The 20513-nt window shown below is 35.2% G+C and overlaps 1 protein-coding gene across 1 annotated transcript in view; it reads left to right on the top strand.

Annotated features, from left to right (window-relative positions):
* Positions 1–20513, top strand: part of LOC133099084 (protein NPAT) — a 51883-nt gene that overhangs the window by 1827 nt on the left and 29543 nt on the right. Inside the window, exon 2 of the mRNA XM_061202543.1 lies at positions 14364–14482. Within this exon, the coding sequence (XP_061058526.1) occupies positions 14364–14482 (119 nt within the window). The remainder of the gene's footprint in view (positions 1–14363; positions 14483–20513) is intronic.

Genomic DNA, 20513 nt, shown 5'->3' with positions numbered 1-20513 from the left:
ATATGGTCTTGCAATTCATCTTATTTACTGTTACAAAAATCTGCCTAAAGCATTCACACTGCACCTCCAATTCTGAAAGTTGAAAGAGTTTTGCACTTACAAAAATTTCAAGTTGTGCAAAAGAATAATACCAAAAAAAGCAAATCTCCCCACACTCACCACTCTTGCTTTTTTCATTTAGCATTATCATATGAACATGGAGATCTATGATCACACAACTTAGTGGCTTAAAATATTAACAGTTTTATTATTTGCTCATGATTCTCCTCCTGTCAGTACTCCCTCCCTCTCAGTACTCCCTCCCTCTCAGTACTCCTCCAGCCCCTCCCATTGTTGGCCCCTTTTCTTCATTATGTCCTTTCAGCAAATCTTTGGGTGCGTAGTATGTTCCAGGCACTGTGCCAAATGCTAAAAATAGAGTTCTCCCCTTAGAGTTTACATAATTGGGTTTTTTACCCTTACCCACACACACCAAAACATTTTCCTAGACCCCACCTCACATTCTATCTAATGCTCTCTGTATGTCACCCTTTCACAAGTCAGATTTATTCAAAGAATAAGCTCTACTTAGTTGCTCTATTTCCTCACTTAGCTTTCATTCTTCAACATTCTGTGCTGACTTTCGTACCTCACTACTCCACTTAAATAGCCCTTGCTACTCCGCTACATCCAGCTATTTCCTTGCTGGAATTTCTTTAAATATTGTACAGGCCAAACTACATCAAAGTGTTGTTTGTTGCCTCTGGGCCACCAGTTTTGGTTTTACTAGTATGTCATACAAGGTGCTCTGTGGAACTGATCCTACCCATCTCTCTTGCTGGATCTCAACTTCTCAACATAGGCCCTATGCTCCGGGCATACCAAACGACTTGCAGTTTCTCCAAATACTCTTCTTATGTATTTTGTTCTCTCTGCCTGCAATGTTTTTCTCCCCGTCTTCCTAGTACACTTGTATTCAAGGTTCAGGTCAATTGCAATCTCTCAAACTTTTTCCAGCAGGTACAGTTAGTACTTTCTCCTTACATGCTCTCCTGGCATCGTGGATTACTTCTGTCATACTCTTACCATGTTTTATTGTAGCTTTGTGTTTACTTACTTTTTTTTTTTTGGTAAAATAAAACATAACAAAATTTAACTATTTTAGCCATTTTTACAGTTCTGTGGCATTAAGTACAATCACATTGTTCTGTAACCATCACCATCATTCACCTATAGAACTTCACCTTACCAAAATGAAACTTACTTTTTTATCCTATTTAGTATTCTTAATCTGGGATTAATGGACAGGCTTCAAGAGTTCTGCGAGCCCCCAGACTATCTATAAAACTTAATGTATAGGTGGGGCATTTTTTTTATGGGTAAAGTATCCAGAACTTTATTTAGATTCCCAAATAGGTTTGTTCCTTTCTGTGTGAGTCAGCATCCATTCAGGAAAACTGAAAGTAATCTGAGTATTTAACATGGAGGGATTTAATGAGGGAATTGGTTACACTGGTGATAGAAAAGCTAAGACAAGCTGCTTACGTGAGCCAGCTCAGAGAGTAGCAACAGCAGGAAACCACTCTGATAATCAGTAAGACAAGGAGAGATGAAACCCAGAGGCTGGTTTCACTGTGGAAGCTGGAAGGTAGACTTGTCTGGTGTGGAAGCAGTAGTAGAGGAGATTCTACCATGGCAAAGAGGAAATGGAGGAAAAAAACGTGGCTGCTTCTAACTGCCCTCCAGTCTCCAACTGGTGCTTCCCATTGATTGAACCCAACCAGAAGCTAGCTGACATGGAGCCCAGGAAACTGCCTGCAGGGGGTCAGGTTTCCTGTCCTACAGGGCAGAGCAGGGGAAACAGGAAGAGTAGATTTGAAGGCAAACAACCAGGACTGGCATACCTCCGAAAGTTGAAGAGCCACTGGTTCTATTCACCTTTATATCACTAAGACATAGATATTTAATAAATATTTACAAAAGTGTAGCTGTGATCATGACCTTCCCCTTTGTACTGAATAATATCTGTCATTTTGTTCAGATTCTGTTTATTCAGATTCTGTTATTTATTCATAATAATATGTCATTGCTGACATTTACAACATTTTATGGTCCTTACCCATTCTGTCTTTTCAGCTGTATTTCCAACTGTTCTCCATCATATACCTCGTGCTTCATCCAAACCACGTGCTTCATCCAAACCAGGCATGTTCTTCAAACATGCTCCATATATGCTTTCCATCAGCTTCGTTGGGATTCCCCTACTGTCCTTCAAGATTTGTCTCTTCCTTGAAACATTCATAGTATTCCCCAGTCTGTTAGTACTTTCTCTAGCCCCTATGAAGTAAGTCCAATTGTTTTACCACCTTTCCTTGTATTACAGTTATTTGCATATATATCTTTTGGGTCCTTGTAGATTATAGCTTCTTTATAGAGAGATTTTCTTTGTTATTTGTGGATCTAGTAATATAAAGCACTGAAAGTTAAGTCTTCCCAAGAATTATTTACATTTTTTAAAGACCTTAAACTACTGATATTTGGGGGAAATTATTAGAATATGTGAAGGAAATATTTTCAGGTAGGGAGGTTTGCTGTCTCTTGCTTTCTTCATCAGGTGTATCTCTCTTTATCTTTCCCTCTCTATAAATAGGAAGAAGAGAGGGCAGACTGTTGGCATCCTAGGTCCTAAAATTCAAAAACCCTAGATATAGCTAGGATTTTGTCTTTCCTTCTCTTTTTCAATTATGTTTTCCCCTCAGTCTACTTTGTTACTCATTACTACCTCCACTGAAAAGCAGGCAGAAGACAATATTAAGAAAAAAGGACATTCAGATTACCTATTTGAACATTGTTCAGTAAGTTTACACAAAAGATGTAGTTATTTTGTTTTAAAGATTTTTTTTAAGGAATAAAAAGGAGAAACAAGTTAAACTAATTTTGATTGAAGAGTAACTATTTGTATTATTGTAATAAAAGATAATTGGCCCCTATTGTGTATTTTCATTGTAACATTTTAGATTTAGAATAATTTGTACCTAAAATTTCCCCCATTCTGATTGAGAATTGGTTACAATCAGGTACTTAATGATGATAAATAAGCTTTTCATAGGCAAATAAATGGTTAACTGTAAGTGTAATAATAAGTGAGCATGAAAGCAGTCAATTGTTGCTTTACCACATTATTTTGGAACTTCCCAGACAAAAGTAAAGCAGAATACATCAAGTCTAATCCAAAATGGGAATTCTAGATAGCCCAAAGGTGGGCATTTTTTTTAAGAGCAGAAGAGATATATGAGATATTGCTATTTAAAGATGTATCATAACTTTTAAATACTGTTGTAGAAGCAATCTAGCCTTTTAACAAAGCCTTTTCTCAAATGTATACTATACAAAAGTATAATATCTTATGAGAAGCCAAAAACTACCTGGTCTTCGGTGATTCCTTTTTTTTTTTTTTTTTGGCTGCGCCGCTAATTCCCTGACCCTTGGCAGTGAAAGCACGGAGTCCTAACCACTGGACCACCAGGGAATTACCACCATATTTTTCTAGAAAGGTTAACTGCATATCACTATATTCTGTCTTGGGCAGCGTTTCTCAACCTTTATTTCATTATCATACCCTTAGGAAGTATTTTTAGACTTTTTTTTTCCCCCTAATTGCCCCTTGCATGAGATTTTAATGTTACAAATATACTGTTTATATATTGTATGTATATCTGTGATTTATGCATAAAAAGAGTTTTATTCATTCCCCTTCCTCCCCAGTACCAATTTTCACCCCCTTGGGGCTATGTCATTCTTTTTGAGAATACTTGGTCTAGAAAAAAAGAAATCTTCTTTAAGGAATTAGATTTCATACCACCAGCTGTTAGAAGTCCCAAGCGGTTATCAGTATATCTGGGGTGATTAGTACTTTCGAAACTTTCTACCATGAAGAGAAACTGTTTGGGGTCTTCAATTTAAATCTTGAAGCATGTAAAGAAAAAGCTCCAACTGCCCTGATTCCATGAATGACTCTAGTGATTTATAGACATTTAAAATTCGAACTTTATGAAATCCTAGTGGCAGCTGACTTACTTATTCCAAATAATGTAACTGTTAGAAAACCAGTCATAAAAAGTGATTTCTTTTCAGCTGGCTATAGTTTTATTGGGGTTTATATTGGGTTGTTTATTTGTGAAAAATGAAAAAACAAGGAGAATAGCAATCTATCTTTGATCCACATTGAAGGTGATTTTATATTTTCAGTGAAGGGGCTATTGAAGTGGTAGTATCTGAAATGAAAGGTTTTTTCTGATTTATAAATGCTTTCTCACACTCCAAACAACAATGTCTTTGGGTTTTTTTTGTTTTGTTTTGTATGTTTGTTTCTCCCTGTAGCATTGATTAGCAAGAGGTTGGGAAACTGATTCATCAACTATGAGTACAAACTGGTGAATTGGTTCCCAAATCCCAGGTAGGGCATTCCCTAAAATGGGATGACAATTTCCTTGCCCTTTTCTTTTTATAATGCTTGTATATAATTTTGTAGGCCCTCTCAATTTTTTGACTTGAAGGGCCTGGTTAAAGATATCATTCCAGGTGAAGAGAGTAGACCTTTATAATTTTAAAGTTGGGAAAGACCTTAGTAATAATTGCCTTAGTAGTTATTAACTATTATACCAACACCAAGGTAAATATACTACAAAGGGAATCTAGTATCCGGTAATAGGATTTCGGTACATACAGAATTCAAAAAAAGATTCTCTGAGGAAGTGATAATTACATAGACCTGAAGAATGAGTTGGAAGTAGCTAGGCTAAGAAAAGATAAGCTACCCAAGCAAAGGCAATAAAGTATACAGTGGCCTTGAAATAAGAGCATTCATGTATTGAAAACATGCTCAACATCACTAATTATTAAATAGAAATCAAAACTACAATGAAGTACCACCTCACACCAGTCAGAATGGCCATATTAAAAAGTCTACAGGGCTTCCCTGGTGGTGCAGTGGTTGAGAATCTGCCTGCCAATGCAGGGGACACGGGTTCGAGCCCTGGTCTGGGAAGATCCCACATGCCGCGGAGCGACTAGGCCTGTGAGCCACAATTGCTGAGCCTGCGCATCTGGAGCCTGTGCTCCGCAACAAGAGAGGCCACGATAGTGAGAGGCCCGCGCACTGCGATGAAGAGTGGCCCCCGCTTGCCGCAACTAGAGAAAACCCTCGCACAGAAACGAAGACCCAACACAGCCATAAATAAATAAATAAATAAATAAATAAATAAAATTTTTAAAAGTATACAAATAACAAATGTTGGAGAGGGTGTGGAAAAAAGGGAACCCTCCTACACTGTTGGTGGGAATATAAGTTGGTGCAGCCACTATGGAAAACAGTATGGAGGTTCCTCAACTAAAATTAAAGTTGCCATATGATCCAGCAGTCCCCACTCCTGGGCATATAAACAGACAAAACGATAATTCAAAAAGATACATGCACCCGTATGTTCACAGCAGCACTATTCACAATAGCCAAGACATGGAAACAACCTAAATGTCCATCAACAGATGACTGGTTAAAGATGTGGTACATGTATACAATGGAATACTACTCAGCCATAAGAAAGAATGAAATAATGCCGTTTGCAGCAACATGGATGGACTTGGAGATTATCATACTAAGTAAAGTAAGTCAAAAAGAGAAAGACAAGTACCACATGATATCACTTATATGTGGAATCTAAAATATGACACAAATGAACCTATTTACAAAACAGAAAAACTCTCAGAAATAGAGAACAGACTTGTGGTTGCAGGGGGGAGGAGGGGATGGATTGGGAGATTGTTGGATAAACAACAAGGTGCTACCATACAGCGCAGGGAACTATATTCAATATCCTGTGATAACCATGATGGAAAAGAATGTTTTAAGTGTGTGTGTGTGTGTGTGTGTGTGTGTGTGTGTGTGATTTATTTATTTATTTATTTATATATATATAACTGAATCACTTTGCTGTACAGCAGAAATTAACACAACACTGTAAATCAACTATATTTCAATTTTTTAAAAAAGCATTCATGTATTCGTGGAATTGAAAGACCAGTTTGGCTAGGAAAGACTGAATGACAAGACATAAGGCTAAAAAGGAGATTAGGATATAAAACAAGTAGAGCCTCATATGACATATTAAGAATATAGGATTTTTTCTCATTGAGATATAATTCACATACCCCAAAGTGTAAATTTTAGTAGTTTTTAGTACATGTTGTGCTACCATCACCATTATCTTAATTCCAGAACATTTTATCACCCCAGAAAGAAACCCCATACTTGTTAACAGTCACTCCCAATTTCTCCCTTTTCCTATCTTCTGGCAACTAGTAATCTACTTTCTGTCTATAGATTTGCCTATTCTGGACATTTCATGTAAATATGATTATGCAGTATGTGGCCTTTTGTGTCTGACTTCTTGAATTTACCAATGTTTTCAAGATTCATCAATGTTTCAACAAGTATAGATAGTTAATTCTTTCTTATGGCTGAATAATATTCTGTTGTATGGATATACCACATTTTGTTTGTCCATTGATGAACAGTAGGTTGTTTCCACTTCGGGGCTATTATTAAAAATGCTGCTGTGAACATTTGTGTACAAGTTTTGTTTGGGCATATGATTTCAGTTCTCTTAGATATATTCCTAGGAGTGGAATAGCTTGGTTGTATGGTAATTCTATGTTTACTATTTTTGAGAACTTAACATATGGTTTTCAAAAGTGGCTGTACCATTTTATGTTCCCACCAGCAATATATGAGGTTTCCAATTTCTCCACCTTTTTGCCAATACTAACTACTGTCTGTCTTTTAATTCTAGGTATCCTAATGGGTATGAATTAGTATATCTCATTGTGCTTTTGCTTTTACATTTTCCTAATGACCAACGAAGTTGAGCCTCTTTTCATGTGCTTATTAGCAGTTTGTGTATCTTCTTTGGAGAAAGGTCTGTTCAGATCTTTTGTGCATTTTTTAATTGGGTTATTTGTCTTGTTATTATTGTTTTGCAAGAGTTTTTTAATATATTCTGGATTCTGGTCCCTTATCAGATATATGATTTGCAAATATTTTCTTCCATTTTGTTGGTTGTCTTTTCACTTTCTTGATAGTATCTTTGGAAGTACAAAAGTTTTTAATTTTGATAAAGTTCAATTTATTTTTTTCTTTGGTTGCTTATTCTTTAGATGCCATATGTAAGAAACCATTGTCTAATCAAAGGTCAAAAAAATTTACACCTGTGATTTTTTTCTAAAAGTTATAATTTTAGCTCTTATATTTAGGTCTTTGATTCATTTTGAGTTACTTTTTGTATTTAGCATGAAGAAAGGGTCCAACGTCAATTTTTTGCAGGTGGCTATCCAGTTGTCCCAGCACCAGTTGTGAAAAGACTATTCTTTCCCCCATTGAAGTGATGTGGTACTTTTCTAAAAAATCAATTGACCATAAAAGCTTAGACTGTTAATTCTTTTCAACTGATCTACATGTCTATCCTTATGCCAGTACACAGTTATCTTGATTACTATAGCTTTGTAATATGTTTTGAAATAGGTAAATGTGAGTCCTCCAGTTTTTTTGTTTTTGAGATTGTTTTGCTACTCTGTGTCCCTTATATTTCCTTACAAATTTTAGGATCAGTTTATTAATTTCTGCAAAAAAGGCAGGTGGGATTTTGATAGGGATTGTGTTGTGTGTGTAGGTCAACTTTGGGAGTATTGATATTCTTCAGGTCCATGAACCCAAGATATCTTCCCATTTATTTAGTCTTATTTAACATCTTTCAATGTTTTCTAGTTTCTAGTGTAGTCTTATTTTGTTAAACTTATTTCTGAGTATTGTTTTTAATGCTATTTTAAATAGAATTGTTTTCTTAATTTCATTTTTGGATTGTTCATTGCAAGTGTATAGATATACAGTTGATTTCTGTATGTGCATCTTGTATCCCACAGCCTTGCTGAAGTCATTTAAAATTTTCTATATGTGACATCATCTCATCTGGAAACAGGACTGACTTTTGGTTTCATTGATTTTTCTCTATTTTTTAACTCTCTATTTCTTTCTTTTTTTCTCTCTCTAACATCCATTATTTCCTTCCCTCTGCTTCCTTTGGGTTTAGTTTGCTCTATTTCCAGTTTCTTAAAGTGCAAGGATAGGTTATGGATTTGAGATCTTTCATCTTTTTAATACAGGTATTTATAGCTATAAGTATACAAATAAGCAATACTTTAGCTGCATCCCATAAGTTTTGGTATGTTGTGTTTTTGTTTGCATTTATCTTAAAATATTTTCTACTTATTTATACTTTGACCCTTTGATTATTTAGGAGAGTGTTTAATTTCCACATATTTGTGAATTTCCCATTGTTTCTGATTTCTCATCTCATTCCATACTCAGTATGATTTCAGTCTTTTTTCATTTATTAAAGATGGGGCAATTAGAAAGATTGAAATAACAAGCATCCAGATTGGAAAGGAAAGAGTCAAATATCTCTATTTTCAGATTAGTTGATGTCTTGCCCAGGCTAGAACTTTCAGTACAATGTTGCATAGAAGTGGCAAGAGCAGACATTTTTGTCTTGTCTTTGATCTTGCGGGGAAAGCTTTGAGTCTTTCACCATTGAATATGATGTTCACTTATCTTAATGTCCACTTTGTCTAATACTGGTGTAGCCTCTCCAGCTGTCATTAGGTTACTGCCTGGATGGTGTATCTTTTTCCATCCTTCTATTTTCAACTAATTTGTGTCTTTAATCTAAAGTATGTCTATTGTCAAGAACATATAGTTGGATCATATTTTATTCATTCTGTGAGTCTCTGCCTTTTAATTAGGTGCTTAATCCATTGCCATTAAATGTAATTACTGATTAGGTGTGGATTTTGTCTGCCATTTAATTATTTGTAGTCTATACATCTTTTTTTTGTTGTTGTTCTGCTATTCCTCTAGTACTGCCTTTTTTGTATTGAATAGATCCAGTTTAACATTCTGATTTCATTGTTGTTTCCTTTTTATTTTTTATGTTTAAGTTATTTTCTTCGTGATTGCTTAGAGATTACAGTTAACTTAAAACAATTCTATTTGGATTAATATCAACTTAGTTTCAATAGTATATTAAAAATTTTGCACCTTTATAATTCCATTCCCTTTCCCCTTCTTTTTGCTGTTAAAATAATATAAATTACATCTTCATATATTGTATGCCCATCAAGACAGATTTATAATTGTTGCTCTATGCAGTTGTCTTTTTTTTTTTTTTAACATTTTCCCCCTTTTTATTTATTTATTTTTATTTTATTTTATAATTATTTTTTTTTTTTTTGGCCACATAGCGTGTGGGATCTTAGTTCACCAACCAGGGATGGAACCCACGCCCCCTGCATTGGAAGCGCAGAGTCTTAACCAGTGGAGTGCCAGGGAAGTCCCTGCAGTTGTCTTTTAAAGTAGAGAGGAGAAGAAGGATTACAAACAAAAATCATTTATACTACTTTATTCTTGCCTGTGTAGTTACCTTTACCATTTTTCGTTAATTTTTTAGTGTGGATTTGACTTTCATTTTAGTCTGAAGGACTCCTTTTAATATTTCACATAGGGCAAGTCTGTTAGCAATGGATTATTTCAGTGTTTTTAATCTGGGACTATCTTAGTTTCTTAATTTTGAAGAAGTCATGATAGATAATAGAATTCTTGGTTTACTTTTTTCTGTCAGCACTTTTAATATGTCATCTCACTGCCTCTGGCCTTCATGGTTTCTAATGAGAACTCAGCTGTTAATCTTACAGAGGATTCCTTGTATGTTATAAGCCATTTCTCTTTCCACTTTCAAGATTCTCTTTTTTGATAATTTATGATATGTCTAGCTATGGATCTCTTTGAGTTTATCCTACTTGTAGTTTTTTGAGTTTCCTGAATAAGTAGATTGATTATAGTTTCCTAAAATTTTGGGTGTTCTCAGCCATTATTTCTTCAAATATTCTTTCTACCCTTTTCTGTCTCTTAGTTCATTCTGGGACCCCCAGAACATATGCTTATGTTGGTACATTTGAAAAAGTTTCACAGGTCTCTGAGACTGTTCACTTTCATCATTCTTTTTTTGTTTCTGTTCCTCATACTGAATAATCTCATTTGATCTATGTTCAAGTGCACTGATTCTTTGATCTTTCTCCTCAAATCTGGTATTTATTGGCAAATTTTGTACTTCAGTTATTATGTTTTTTTTGTTTTCAACTCCAGAATTTCTACATGGTTTTTTTCTTTTAATTTCTTTCTCTTTTATTTCTTTTTGATAGATGTTCTCATAATTTTGTTTAGATATTTAGGCATAGTTTTCTTTAGTTCTCTGACCTTATTTTAAAAAGCTGAAAGTTTTAAGTCTAGTGCCTTGGCTTCCTTAGTGACAGTTTCTACTGACCACATATTTTCCCCTTGTTTATTAGCCATACTTTCTTGTTTTTCTGCATGTCTCATAATTTCTTTATTGAAAATTGAGAACTTTAAAAGTTTCAATTGGTATAGTGGTAGAATGTGACAACTCTTGTAATCTGATTCACCTCCCTCCTTCATGTTTGTTATTGCTCTTTGTTGTTGTTTAGCAGGGGTTTTTTTTAACAATTAATCTCCTGAACTAATTTTATAAAGTCTATATTCTTTGAGTTTATATTCTCTGATTGGACAATGATTTCCTTAAATGCTTGGACTCAATAAATCTCCCACTGTTTGCTAAGGGGCTGTGTGTACAGTGGGGTATGCTTCAACATTTAGCTAAGCATTTGACAGCTTTGCCTTAGCCTTCACTTCCTGCTTGTCAGAGGCTTATGGTCAGCCAGAGGTGAGTGCTTAGGGCTTTGTCAGATCTTTTCTGAATACACATGCTACCCTACATTTGCACATGGCCTTCTAGTGTCCCAGGAGTATGTCAGAACTTTTAAAATCTCCCTACAGACTTCTCATTCCCCAGCTTTTCTTTTTTGAGTTTGTTTGTTTGTTTAGCTTGTTGTTTGTCCCAACCATTATTTCTGTCATAGGCAGCTGTAGTGTTAACCAGTTTCTGCTGATTGATTTAACAAAAACACCTCCAAGGAGAAGGTTTACACAGGGTGAACTTTGATTCAATTCAAAGACAAGCTATGCAAGTGAGGTTTTACATGGAGTTGTCACACAAATCAAATAATGACAGTTTCTGGGAATGGGACTTGGGAAAGATTCCAGCTTCATCTGATCTGTCCGTTTTCTGCTGGGCTGCTGGTTTTCACTGCATTTGCAGGCTGTTGATTTTCAAGTATACCACTCAGTTGGAGAGATGAGCATGAGAATAGAGGAAGTTAAAATGCCACAGTGTTCATTGTCCTTACTGACATTCAGCCATTTTTCTTAATAAATGCTCACAGATTTTTTTCGCAAGACATTGATTATTTTCAGAGTTCTGTAAAAGTTTAATAACTTGTGCCAGTGTTCTCATTGCTTTTATAGAGGAGAGGACTTTTGGAGGTCCTTATTCTTCCATTCCTGCTGAAGCTGCTCAGGATTTAGAAGTTTAACCTGAGAGCTGTGGGAAGTGATGTGAACCCTTCAGCTTAACAACAAGGAAATAACTTAACCAGATTTGATTCACAAGTCAAGGCAGGTGTGATGCCTCATAGATTAAAGTATCTTACTCTGGAAGAATTTAAGTGCTTTTTTTCCCCAAAGCCACAATGCTTATTTTAACACAATAGAATAAGAACCTGGTCTCCTGATACCCTATCTAGTGTTCTTTTTCTGCTATACTACTGCTTATAGAGTTGGTTAGTTGAACCCCAGTGATGCTAAGAAATAAAAAAACAAGGATAGGATGCTAGTCAAGACAGTGTTCATATATATGAAAGTACAAAGCACTGGTACATGATATTGTTTCATAAATGTCAGTTAGGTGTGAATGTTAAAGTTCTGGTTGAAATAGTTAATGCTTTGGTTCCCAAAGGGCAGAAATTAAAAAGCAAAGCAGTGCCTTTCTTACATTTCATACAAAGTAGGTCTTCTCTTCATTTTTTTTTTTTAAACCATTAGGCAAATAAGTGAAATATGCAGGTAAATTGCAATGTTGAGAGAATGTAATTTTTTTCATAATCCAATAAGTTAATTTATACCATCTACTCACCTAGTTAATATGGAGGTTACGGAGTAGAACATTTATCACTTATTGGTTCTCTTGTTATTTATTGTCACTTTATTGTTTCTCCTGTAAGCATTACTGGGCAGTAATTGCACTTTATCAAACACCTTATTTTTCTGGGTTAGCTAGAGTTTCTGGGGGTTTTGGTTTTTTCCAGTTTTATTGAGATGTAATTGATATGCATCACTGTATAAGTTTAAGGTGTACAGCATAATGGTTTGACATAAATATTGTGAAATGATTGCTGCAGTAAGTTCAGTTAGCCTCTATCATCTCCCATAAATACAATAAAAAGAGAACGCAAAAAAAAAAATTTTTTTTCCTTGTGATGAGAACTCTTAGGATTGATTAAATCTCCTAACAATTTTCATATATATCATACAGCAGCATTAAGTATAGTCACTTACTATATTGCAATGTACTTACAGTCCCTAGTATTTACAGTTGACCCTTAAACAACACAGATTTGAACTGTGCGGGTCCACTTACATGTGGATTTTTTTTTTCAACAAACACATACTACAGTACTACACAATCCATAGTTGGTTGAATCTGCGTATGTGGACCTCGGATTTGGAGGGCCAACTATAGTTATACATGGATTTTTCGACTGTGTGGAGGGTCGATGCCCTTAGCCCCAGCATTGTTCAAGGGTCAACTGTATTTATCTTGTAACTGGAAATTTGTACCTTCTGACCACCGTTTTCTGATTGCCCCTCCTTCCATCCCCTGCCTCTGGTAACCACAAATCTGGTCTCTTTTTCTTTGAGTTCAGTTGGGGTTTTTTGTTTTTGTTTTTAAGATTCCACATATGAGTGAGATCATATAGCATTTGTCTGTCTTGGCCTAAGTTATTCCACTTACCATAATACTCTCAAGTTCCATCCATGTTGTCCCAAATGCCAAGATTTCATTTTTTTTTATTAATGGCTGAATAATACTCCATTGTGTGTATATATATACCACAACTTATTTATCCATACGTTCATCAGTGGACACTTAGGTTGTTTCCATGCCTTGGCTATTGTAAATAATGCTGCTATGAACACAGGGGGCACAGATATCTTTTCAAGATAGTGGTTTTTCTTTCCTTTGGATATATTCCCAGAAGTGGAATTGCTGGATCATATGGTAGTTCTATTTTTAATTTTTTGAGGATCCTCCATACTGTTTTCCATAGTGGCTGTATCAGTTTCCAATCTCACCAACAGTACACAAGGGTTCCCTGTTTTACACATCATCTCCAGCATTTGTTTTCTGTTGTCTTTTTGGTGATGGCCATTCTAACAGGCATGAGATGATATCTCATTGTGATTTTGATTTGCATTTCCTAATGGCTAGTGATGTTGAGCATCGTTTCATGTACCTGTTGACCTTTTATGTATCTTCTTTGGAGAAATGTCTATTCAGGTCTTTTGCCACTTTTTAATTGGATAACTTGGTTTCTTGCTCTTGAATTTTATGAGTTCTTTATTTATTTGGGTTATTAATCCCTTATCAGATAGATATGAGGAAATATTTTTCCCATTCCATAGGTTGTTTTTTCATTTTGTTGATGGGTTTCTTTTGCTGTGCAGAAGCTTTTTAACTTGATATATTCCAACTTGTTTATTTTTTATTTTGTAACTTGTGCATTAGGTGTCAAATCCAGAAAATCATTGCCAAGACCCATGTCAAAGGGCTTTTTTCCTGTTTTCTTCTAGGAGTTTCTTGCTTTCAGGTCTTATGTTTAAGTCTTTAATCCATTTCAAATTAATTTTTGTGAGTGGTGTAAGATAAGGGTCTAGTTTCACTCTTTTACGTGTGAATATCCAAGTTTTCTAGCACCATTTGTTGAAGAGATGGTTTTTTCTCCATTGAGTATTCTTGGCTCCCTTGTCAAATTTAGTTGACCGTTTATGCTGCGGATTTTTTCTAGGCTCTCAATTCTGTTGCACTGATCTGTTTGTCTGTTTTTATGCCAGTACCATACTGTTTTGTTTACTATGGCTTTATAGCATATTAGCTAGAGTTTTTCTTCTCAAACAGCTGTTTTATGAATTCTGCTTTGTACTGCAGCACAAACTGGTGTTTCAGGCAAGGCTGTAGAATCCCATCATGTTCACCTGAAGTTACATTTATGATATGAAACTGCTGTAGTATTTTCAACAGCAGTTTTAATTGAAAGTTCAGAATTTACTGAAATTACTGAGTTACATTTTATTTTTCCTTTAGGTTACTTACAACAAGAGAACCTTACTTCTACCTGCCAGGCTTTTATTTTGGAAAGTTCAAATTTAAAAGAATATGCAGAACACTGTACAGATGAAGGTTTTATCCCAGCCTGCTTACTGGTGAGTGATTTGTTCTTTAAGGAAATATTTCATCATTGACCAACATAAGACACTATAAACATGGTCTTAAAAATCAGCTCATTAGCAAAATCAAAATGGGCAGAAATTTGATAGTTTGTATTCATGCATGAGTGGAAAGACCTAAAGAAGTCCAGCTCTTCTTTTCATACATTTATGTCTAAGCTGGGAAGTGAATTCCAGCTTTGACTTTGAGAATCAGTTTCAAAATGACACCCTCATTTCTAATTAGTTTCACTACTGCTTGTTTTGGGGCTTGTTTACTGCCTGTTATAGACTAAATATTTGTATCCCTCCAAAATTCATATATTGAAACCCCACCCATCAGTGTGATGGTATTTAGAGGTAAGGCCTTTGGAAAGTAAATAGGTTTAGATTAGGTCATGAAGTTGGGACCCTCATGATGGGATTTAAAAAGTGAAAGAGAGAGAAATGTCCATGTGCACACACATCAAGAAGGGGGATGTCTACAAGCCAGGAAATATGTCCTCACCAGGAACCAAATCATCTGTCAACTTGATCTTGGATTTCCCAGCCTGCAGAACGATGAGAAACAAGCCACCTGGTCTATGGCATTATATAGCAGTCCAATCTTTCCTATATTTGCTTTTCCTATAGTTGCTTCCTTCAGACAAATATAAAGCAGATATTTTGATATCTTGTTGTCACCTCTTTTTTAAATATCACTAGACCAGTAGAGCATTGTTTGGTATATAATGGGTATATGCTAGAACTACATTATTTGAAATGGTATTTTGTCATTTTATTTTAAACATGGGTCTTTAGATTCATTTCAACTGTCACAGACAACATGATTATCTATGGAGGAAACCTAAAAAAACCTACAAAACTGCTGGAGTTTAGCAAGGTCACAGGATACAAAGTGTACGAAAGTCCATCATATTTCTTTATACCTACAATGAACCATTGGAAGTGGAATTAAAAAAAAAAAATACCATTTACAGTAGCACCCAACAAACAAACAAAAATAAAATACTTAGGTAATACATCTAACAAAATATGCGTAAAATCTGTATGCTAAAATCTACATGAAAGAAATCAAAGACTTGAATAAAAAGAAAGATATACTGTGTTCATGGAATGAGCAACTCAATATTGTTAAGATGTCCATTCTCCAAATTTTGATCTATACATTCATTACAGTCAAAATCCCAACAAGTTTTTTGTTTGTTTTTGTTTTGAAATGGCCAGTTATTGACTATGTCTGATCTGCAAGGTACCATTTACATCCTTTTGTTGTTCACATAGTTTTTTCAAGAATAAACAAACAGAAACTACATCTAATCCATTCATTTAAGGGGGATGGCTAACAATGTGACACAGAAAGCCCTCTGTTTGCCTAAGGGAAATAGAGTAAGTCCCCTACATACGAACCTTCAAATTGCAAACTTTCAAAGATGCGAAATGCTACTACCCAGACATCACTGGATCGTTTTTTCAAGAGGATAGATGGAATTGAATCCAGCAAGGAACCAGAACCTGTGCCATCAACGTCAGGCGTGAGTGAAATTGCAGTTTGCCCTCCGTCTCCTATTGCTGATGATCCTTCAGCTCTACCATCTCCCACCTCCTCTCCCTCCTCCAGTCAGTAACTCTTCTTGCCTGTTGACTCAATTCCAGCCCCTGTATGCCAGCTATTGTACTGTAACTACTGTACTTTTCAAGGTACTGTACTGTAAGATTAAAAATGTTTTGTTTATTTTTTGTGTTTGTTTTTTATGTATTATTTGTGTGAAAAGTATTATAAACCTATTACAATACAGTACTATATAGCTGATTGTGTTAGTTGGGTACCTAGGCTAACTTTGTTGGACTTAACGAATGTGCTCTCGGAATGGGACTCATTCATATGTAAGGGACTTACTGTAATCAGCTTTCACTTTGATACCAATTAGGAAGTGATTTTCCTAATTTACTGAATATCTACCAGGCACATACTCAGCATCAGCAAATTGAAGATAACATTTTACAAGAGTGATCCAGATCCACAACTCTTTTGACAGCAGGACCTAATTTGAACTGATATTTATAGCCCTTTTTAAAAATCCCACTCCAACTATTTATCCATTTAGTTGTAGAAATGTTAATTTTAGATTGTGGGATGCTGCCCCAACCCCACAGGAGTTACTACATAATACACAGTTTATGTCCATGTATAATAGGCATTATCTCAAAATCTGAAAAAAATCTGAAATTTAATACACATTTGGGAGTGATGCTGATAATAGGGGGGGCATTGCATTTGTGGGAGCAGGAGTTTATGGAGAATCTCTGTACCTTCCTCGATATTCTTGTGAACATTAAACCGCTTTTAAAAATTAAATAAATAACACATATGATCCCAACAGTTTCAGGGATTTTGGATCTTCACTGCAAATGATTTGATACTCTTGGACTCTTCATTTATTTAATGACAATAATTTTAAAGAATGAGAGTATTCAGAGAAAAATACTCAATAAACTTTTTATTAGACTTTTTTTATTTCACAATATCATAAGTTGTAATCCAGAGTTAATTTATCCTGTCTGCCAAATACTTTATAATTATTATATTTGTAAAGCTACCAAAAACATTGTTCATAAATCCAGAGAAGTCCTAATCACATTCTTAACATTAACTTGCAGTCCAGTATCAGATTTGCTTGTGTTGAATTGGTTTATTGACAATAGCTGATTTTTGTTAAAGTAGCACCCACTTAAAAGATCATTGATCACTTTATCATTATGAAATGCCTTTCTTTGTCTTTGTTTTAAAGTCTGTTTTATCTGATACAAGTATTGCTACCCCAGCTTTCTTTTCATTTCCATTTGCATGGAATATTTTTCCATCTCTTCATTTTTACTCTTTGTGTGTCTTTAGATTTGAACAACTGAGTCTCTTGTAGACCGTATATAACTTCATACTAGCTTTATAGTGGGTGATCCACTACCTTTACTATGTGTTTGTCTCTACCAGTGAGATTTTTTTTCTTTCATAATTTTCTTATTTCTAGTTTTGGCCTTTTCTTTTCCATTTAAAGAAGTCCCTTTAAACATTACTTATAGGGTCAGTTTAGTGGTGATGAACTCCTTTGGCTTTGTTCATCTGGGAAACTCTGTCCTTCACTTCTGAATTATAATCTTGCCAGGTAGAGTATTCTTGGTTGTTCGGTTATTTTTTCCAGCACTTTCAATATGTTGTGCCAGTCGCTTCTGGCATGTGAAGTTTCTGCTGAAAAATCCTCTGATCATCTTATAGGGGTTCTCTTGTATGTAACTAGTTGTTTTTCTCTTGCTGCTTTTAAGATTCTCTGTTTCTCTTTAACTTTTGACATTTAAATTATAACGTGTCTTGGTGTGGGTCTTTTTTGGTTCATTTTGTATGGGACTCTTTGCTTTCTGTATTTGGATGTCTTTCCCTTTGACAAGTTAGGGAAGTTTTCAGCCATTATTTCTTCAAATAGGTTTTCTATTTTCTCTCTCACTCTTCTCCTTCTGAAATCCCTGTTATGGGAATGTTAGTGTGCATGACGTCATCCCAGAGATCCCTTAAACTATCCTCATTTTTTTTCAATCTTTTCTGTTTTAACTGGGTGATTTCTACTACCTTGTCTTCCAGATTGCTGATCCATTCTTCTTTATTCTCTAATCTGTTGATTGTCTGTAGTGTTATTTTCACTTCGGTTATTGTATTCTTCAGTTCTCATTGGTTCTTTTTTATATTTTCTCTTTGTTGAAGTTCTCACTTGAGTTCATCAATTCTTCTCCCAAGTTCAGTGAGCATCTTTATGATTATTACTTTAAACTCTTTAGCTGGTAAATTGCTAATCTCTGTTTTGTTTAGTTCTTTTGCTGAGGTTGTATCTTGTTTTGTTTGGAAGGTATTCCTTTGTCTCTTCATTTTGCCTAGCTCTCTGTATTTGTTTCTATGTATTATCCTGGTCTTGAAAGAGTGGCCTTATGTAGAAGGTGTCCGGTGGGCTCAGTGGTAGAATCCTCCTGTCACCAGAGCCAGGTGCTCCAGGGGTATCCACTGTGTGGGCTGTGTGCACCTTCCTGTTGTGGTTGAGCCACAGCTGCTGTGGGTGTGGTGGTGGGCAGGGCTATCCTTCAAACTGGGGGTCTGAGGCCCAGCCACTACTGCTGCCAGCTTGCTGATGTGCAGTGCTGGCCCCTTGGAGTAGGAGCACAGGTACCACTTAAGTAGTGTTGTGGAAGAATAATCCAAGCAGTTCTTAAAAAGGATATGTTCAAGGACTCACATTACTCGACCTTAAGACTTTCTAACCAGCAATAGTAATCAGGATTGAGTGGCATTAGGAGATAGTTAGGCATAAGATCAGTGGAACAAATTAGAGAGTCCAAATGTGATTTTTTGACAAAAGCACAAAGGCAATTCACTATAGAAAGGATAATCTTAACAACAGGTGGTGATGGAACAATTAGACATCCAGATTTTAAAAAAAAGAAGAAGAACAACCTTTACACATACTTCATACAAAAATTAACCAACAGTGAATAATAGATCAAAATGTAGAACATAGAACTGTAAGACTTTCAGAAGAAAACATAGGAGAAACTGTGCAATCTTGGTTTTGGTAATGAATTTTTAGACATGAAGCCAAAAACACTGACTAAAAAATGAAAATTTGATAAATTCAACTTTATAAAAATTTAAAATTTTTGCTCTACAAGAGACAATATTAAAAGAATGACAAGCCATAAGCTAGGAGAAAATATTTGCAGCTCTGAAAAAGGGATTGTGCCAAGAATATATAGGAAGCTTTTTTTTTTTTTAACTGAATTTTTTCTTTAGTGGGCAAGAGATCTGAAGACCTGTCCCCAAAGAAAATATAGGAATGGCAATAAGCATGTGAAAAAAATATTCCACATTATTAGTCATTAGGAAAATGAAAATTAATATCCCAATCAGATACTGATACATACATATTAGAATGACTACTATAAAAAACAATTTTTAAAGTTTGTCAGATTCTTGGTGGCAAAGATGCAGAGCAACAAAAACTCTTATTCATTGCTGATGACAATGCAAAATCATACAGCTGCTTTGCAAAACAGATTGCCAGTTGTTTATAAAGTTAAACAACTGGGCCACACGTGACCCAGCATTCATACAACCAGATATTTACCCAAGTAAATTGAAAATCTTATATTCACACAAAAACTTACATGCTCATGTTTTTCTGTGGTGGTAAAAAACTGAAAATAACCAAGATGTCTTTCAGCAAGTGAATGAATAAGCAAACTGGTACATTCCTACTAGTAAGCAGTAAAAAGCAGCACTATTGATTCATATAATAACATGAATGAATCTTAAATTCTTCTGAATTCTTCTAAATTAGCAACTTTAACAAGTAAATTAATATATTATAGATAATGGGAGCGAGGTTTCTCTCTCTGTGAGAAAGAAAGTACAAATAAGAATAAGAATGAGACCTGTAGCGTTAAATTATATAGTCAGAGATATCAGTATGAAGTTGTGTTTATTTTAATATATGTGCAGTTATATACAGAAATACAGATTTTTTTTGTATATGTGGATTAGCATATCTGTGTGTTTGTGTAGCTCTGTGTGCTGTGGGGGCTTAGCTGCAGTAATACCCTAGTAACTACAAGCAAATCTACCACCCAAATTTTTACTCCTCATGGTTCTGGAGGCTGGAAAGACCAAGATCAAGTGCCCCTGTTTCAGTTCCTGGTGAAGGCTGTCTTCCTGGCTTATAAACGACCACCTTCTTGCTGTGACCTCACATGAATTTATGTGGACATAATTCATTGTATAGCATTCATTCAGCAATTGTTTTTTTAGCTACTAAAAATAAAGCAAGGTATAATGATCAAGTTAGTATTAGGTGTATCCCTTAACTTCTCAGACTTTAAATAACACAGAAGCTACTGTACCACAAGCAACTCTATGTCACTAAAATGGACAACCTAGAAGAAATGGATGAATTCTTAGAAAGGTGCAACCTCCCAAGACTGAACTAGGAGG

This window comes from Eubalaena glacialis, chromosome 10 (genome assembly GCF_028564815.1).
Source record: "Eubalaena glacialis isolate mEubGla1 chromosome 10, mEubGla1.1.hap2.+ XY, whole genome shotgun sequence".
Lineage (NCBI taxonomy): Eukaryota > Metazoa > Chordata > Mammalia > Artiodactyla > Balaenidae > Eubalaena > Eubalaena glacialis.
The sequence above is the reverse complement of the archived record's forward strand: the minus strand, read 5'-3'. Positions and strand labels throughout refer to the sequence as shown.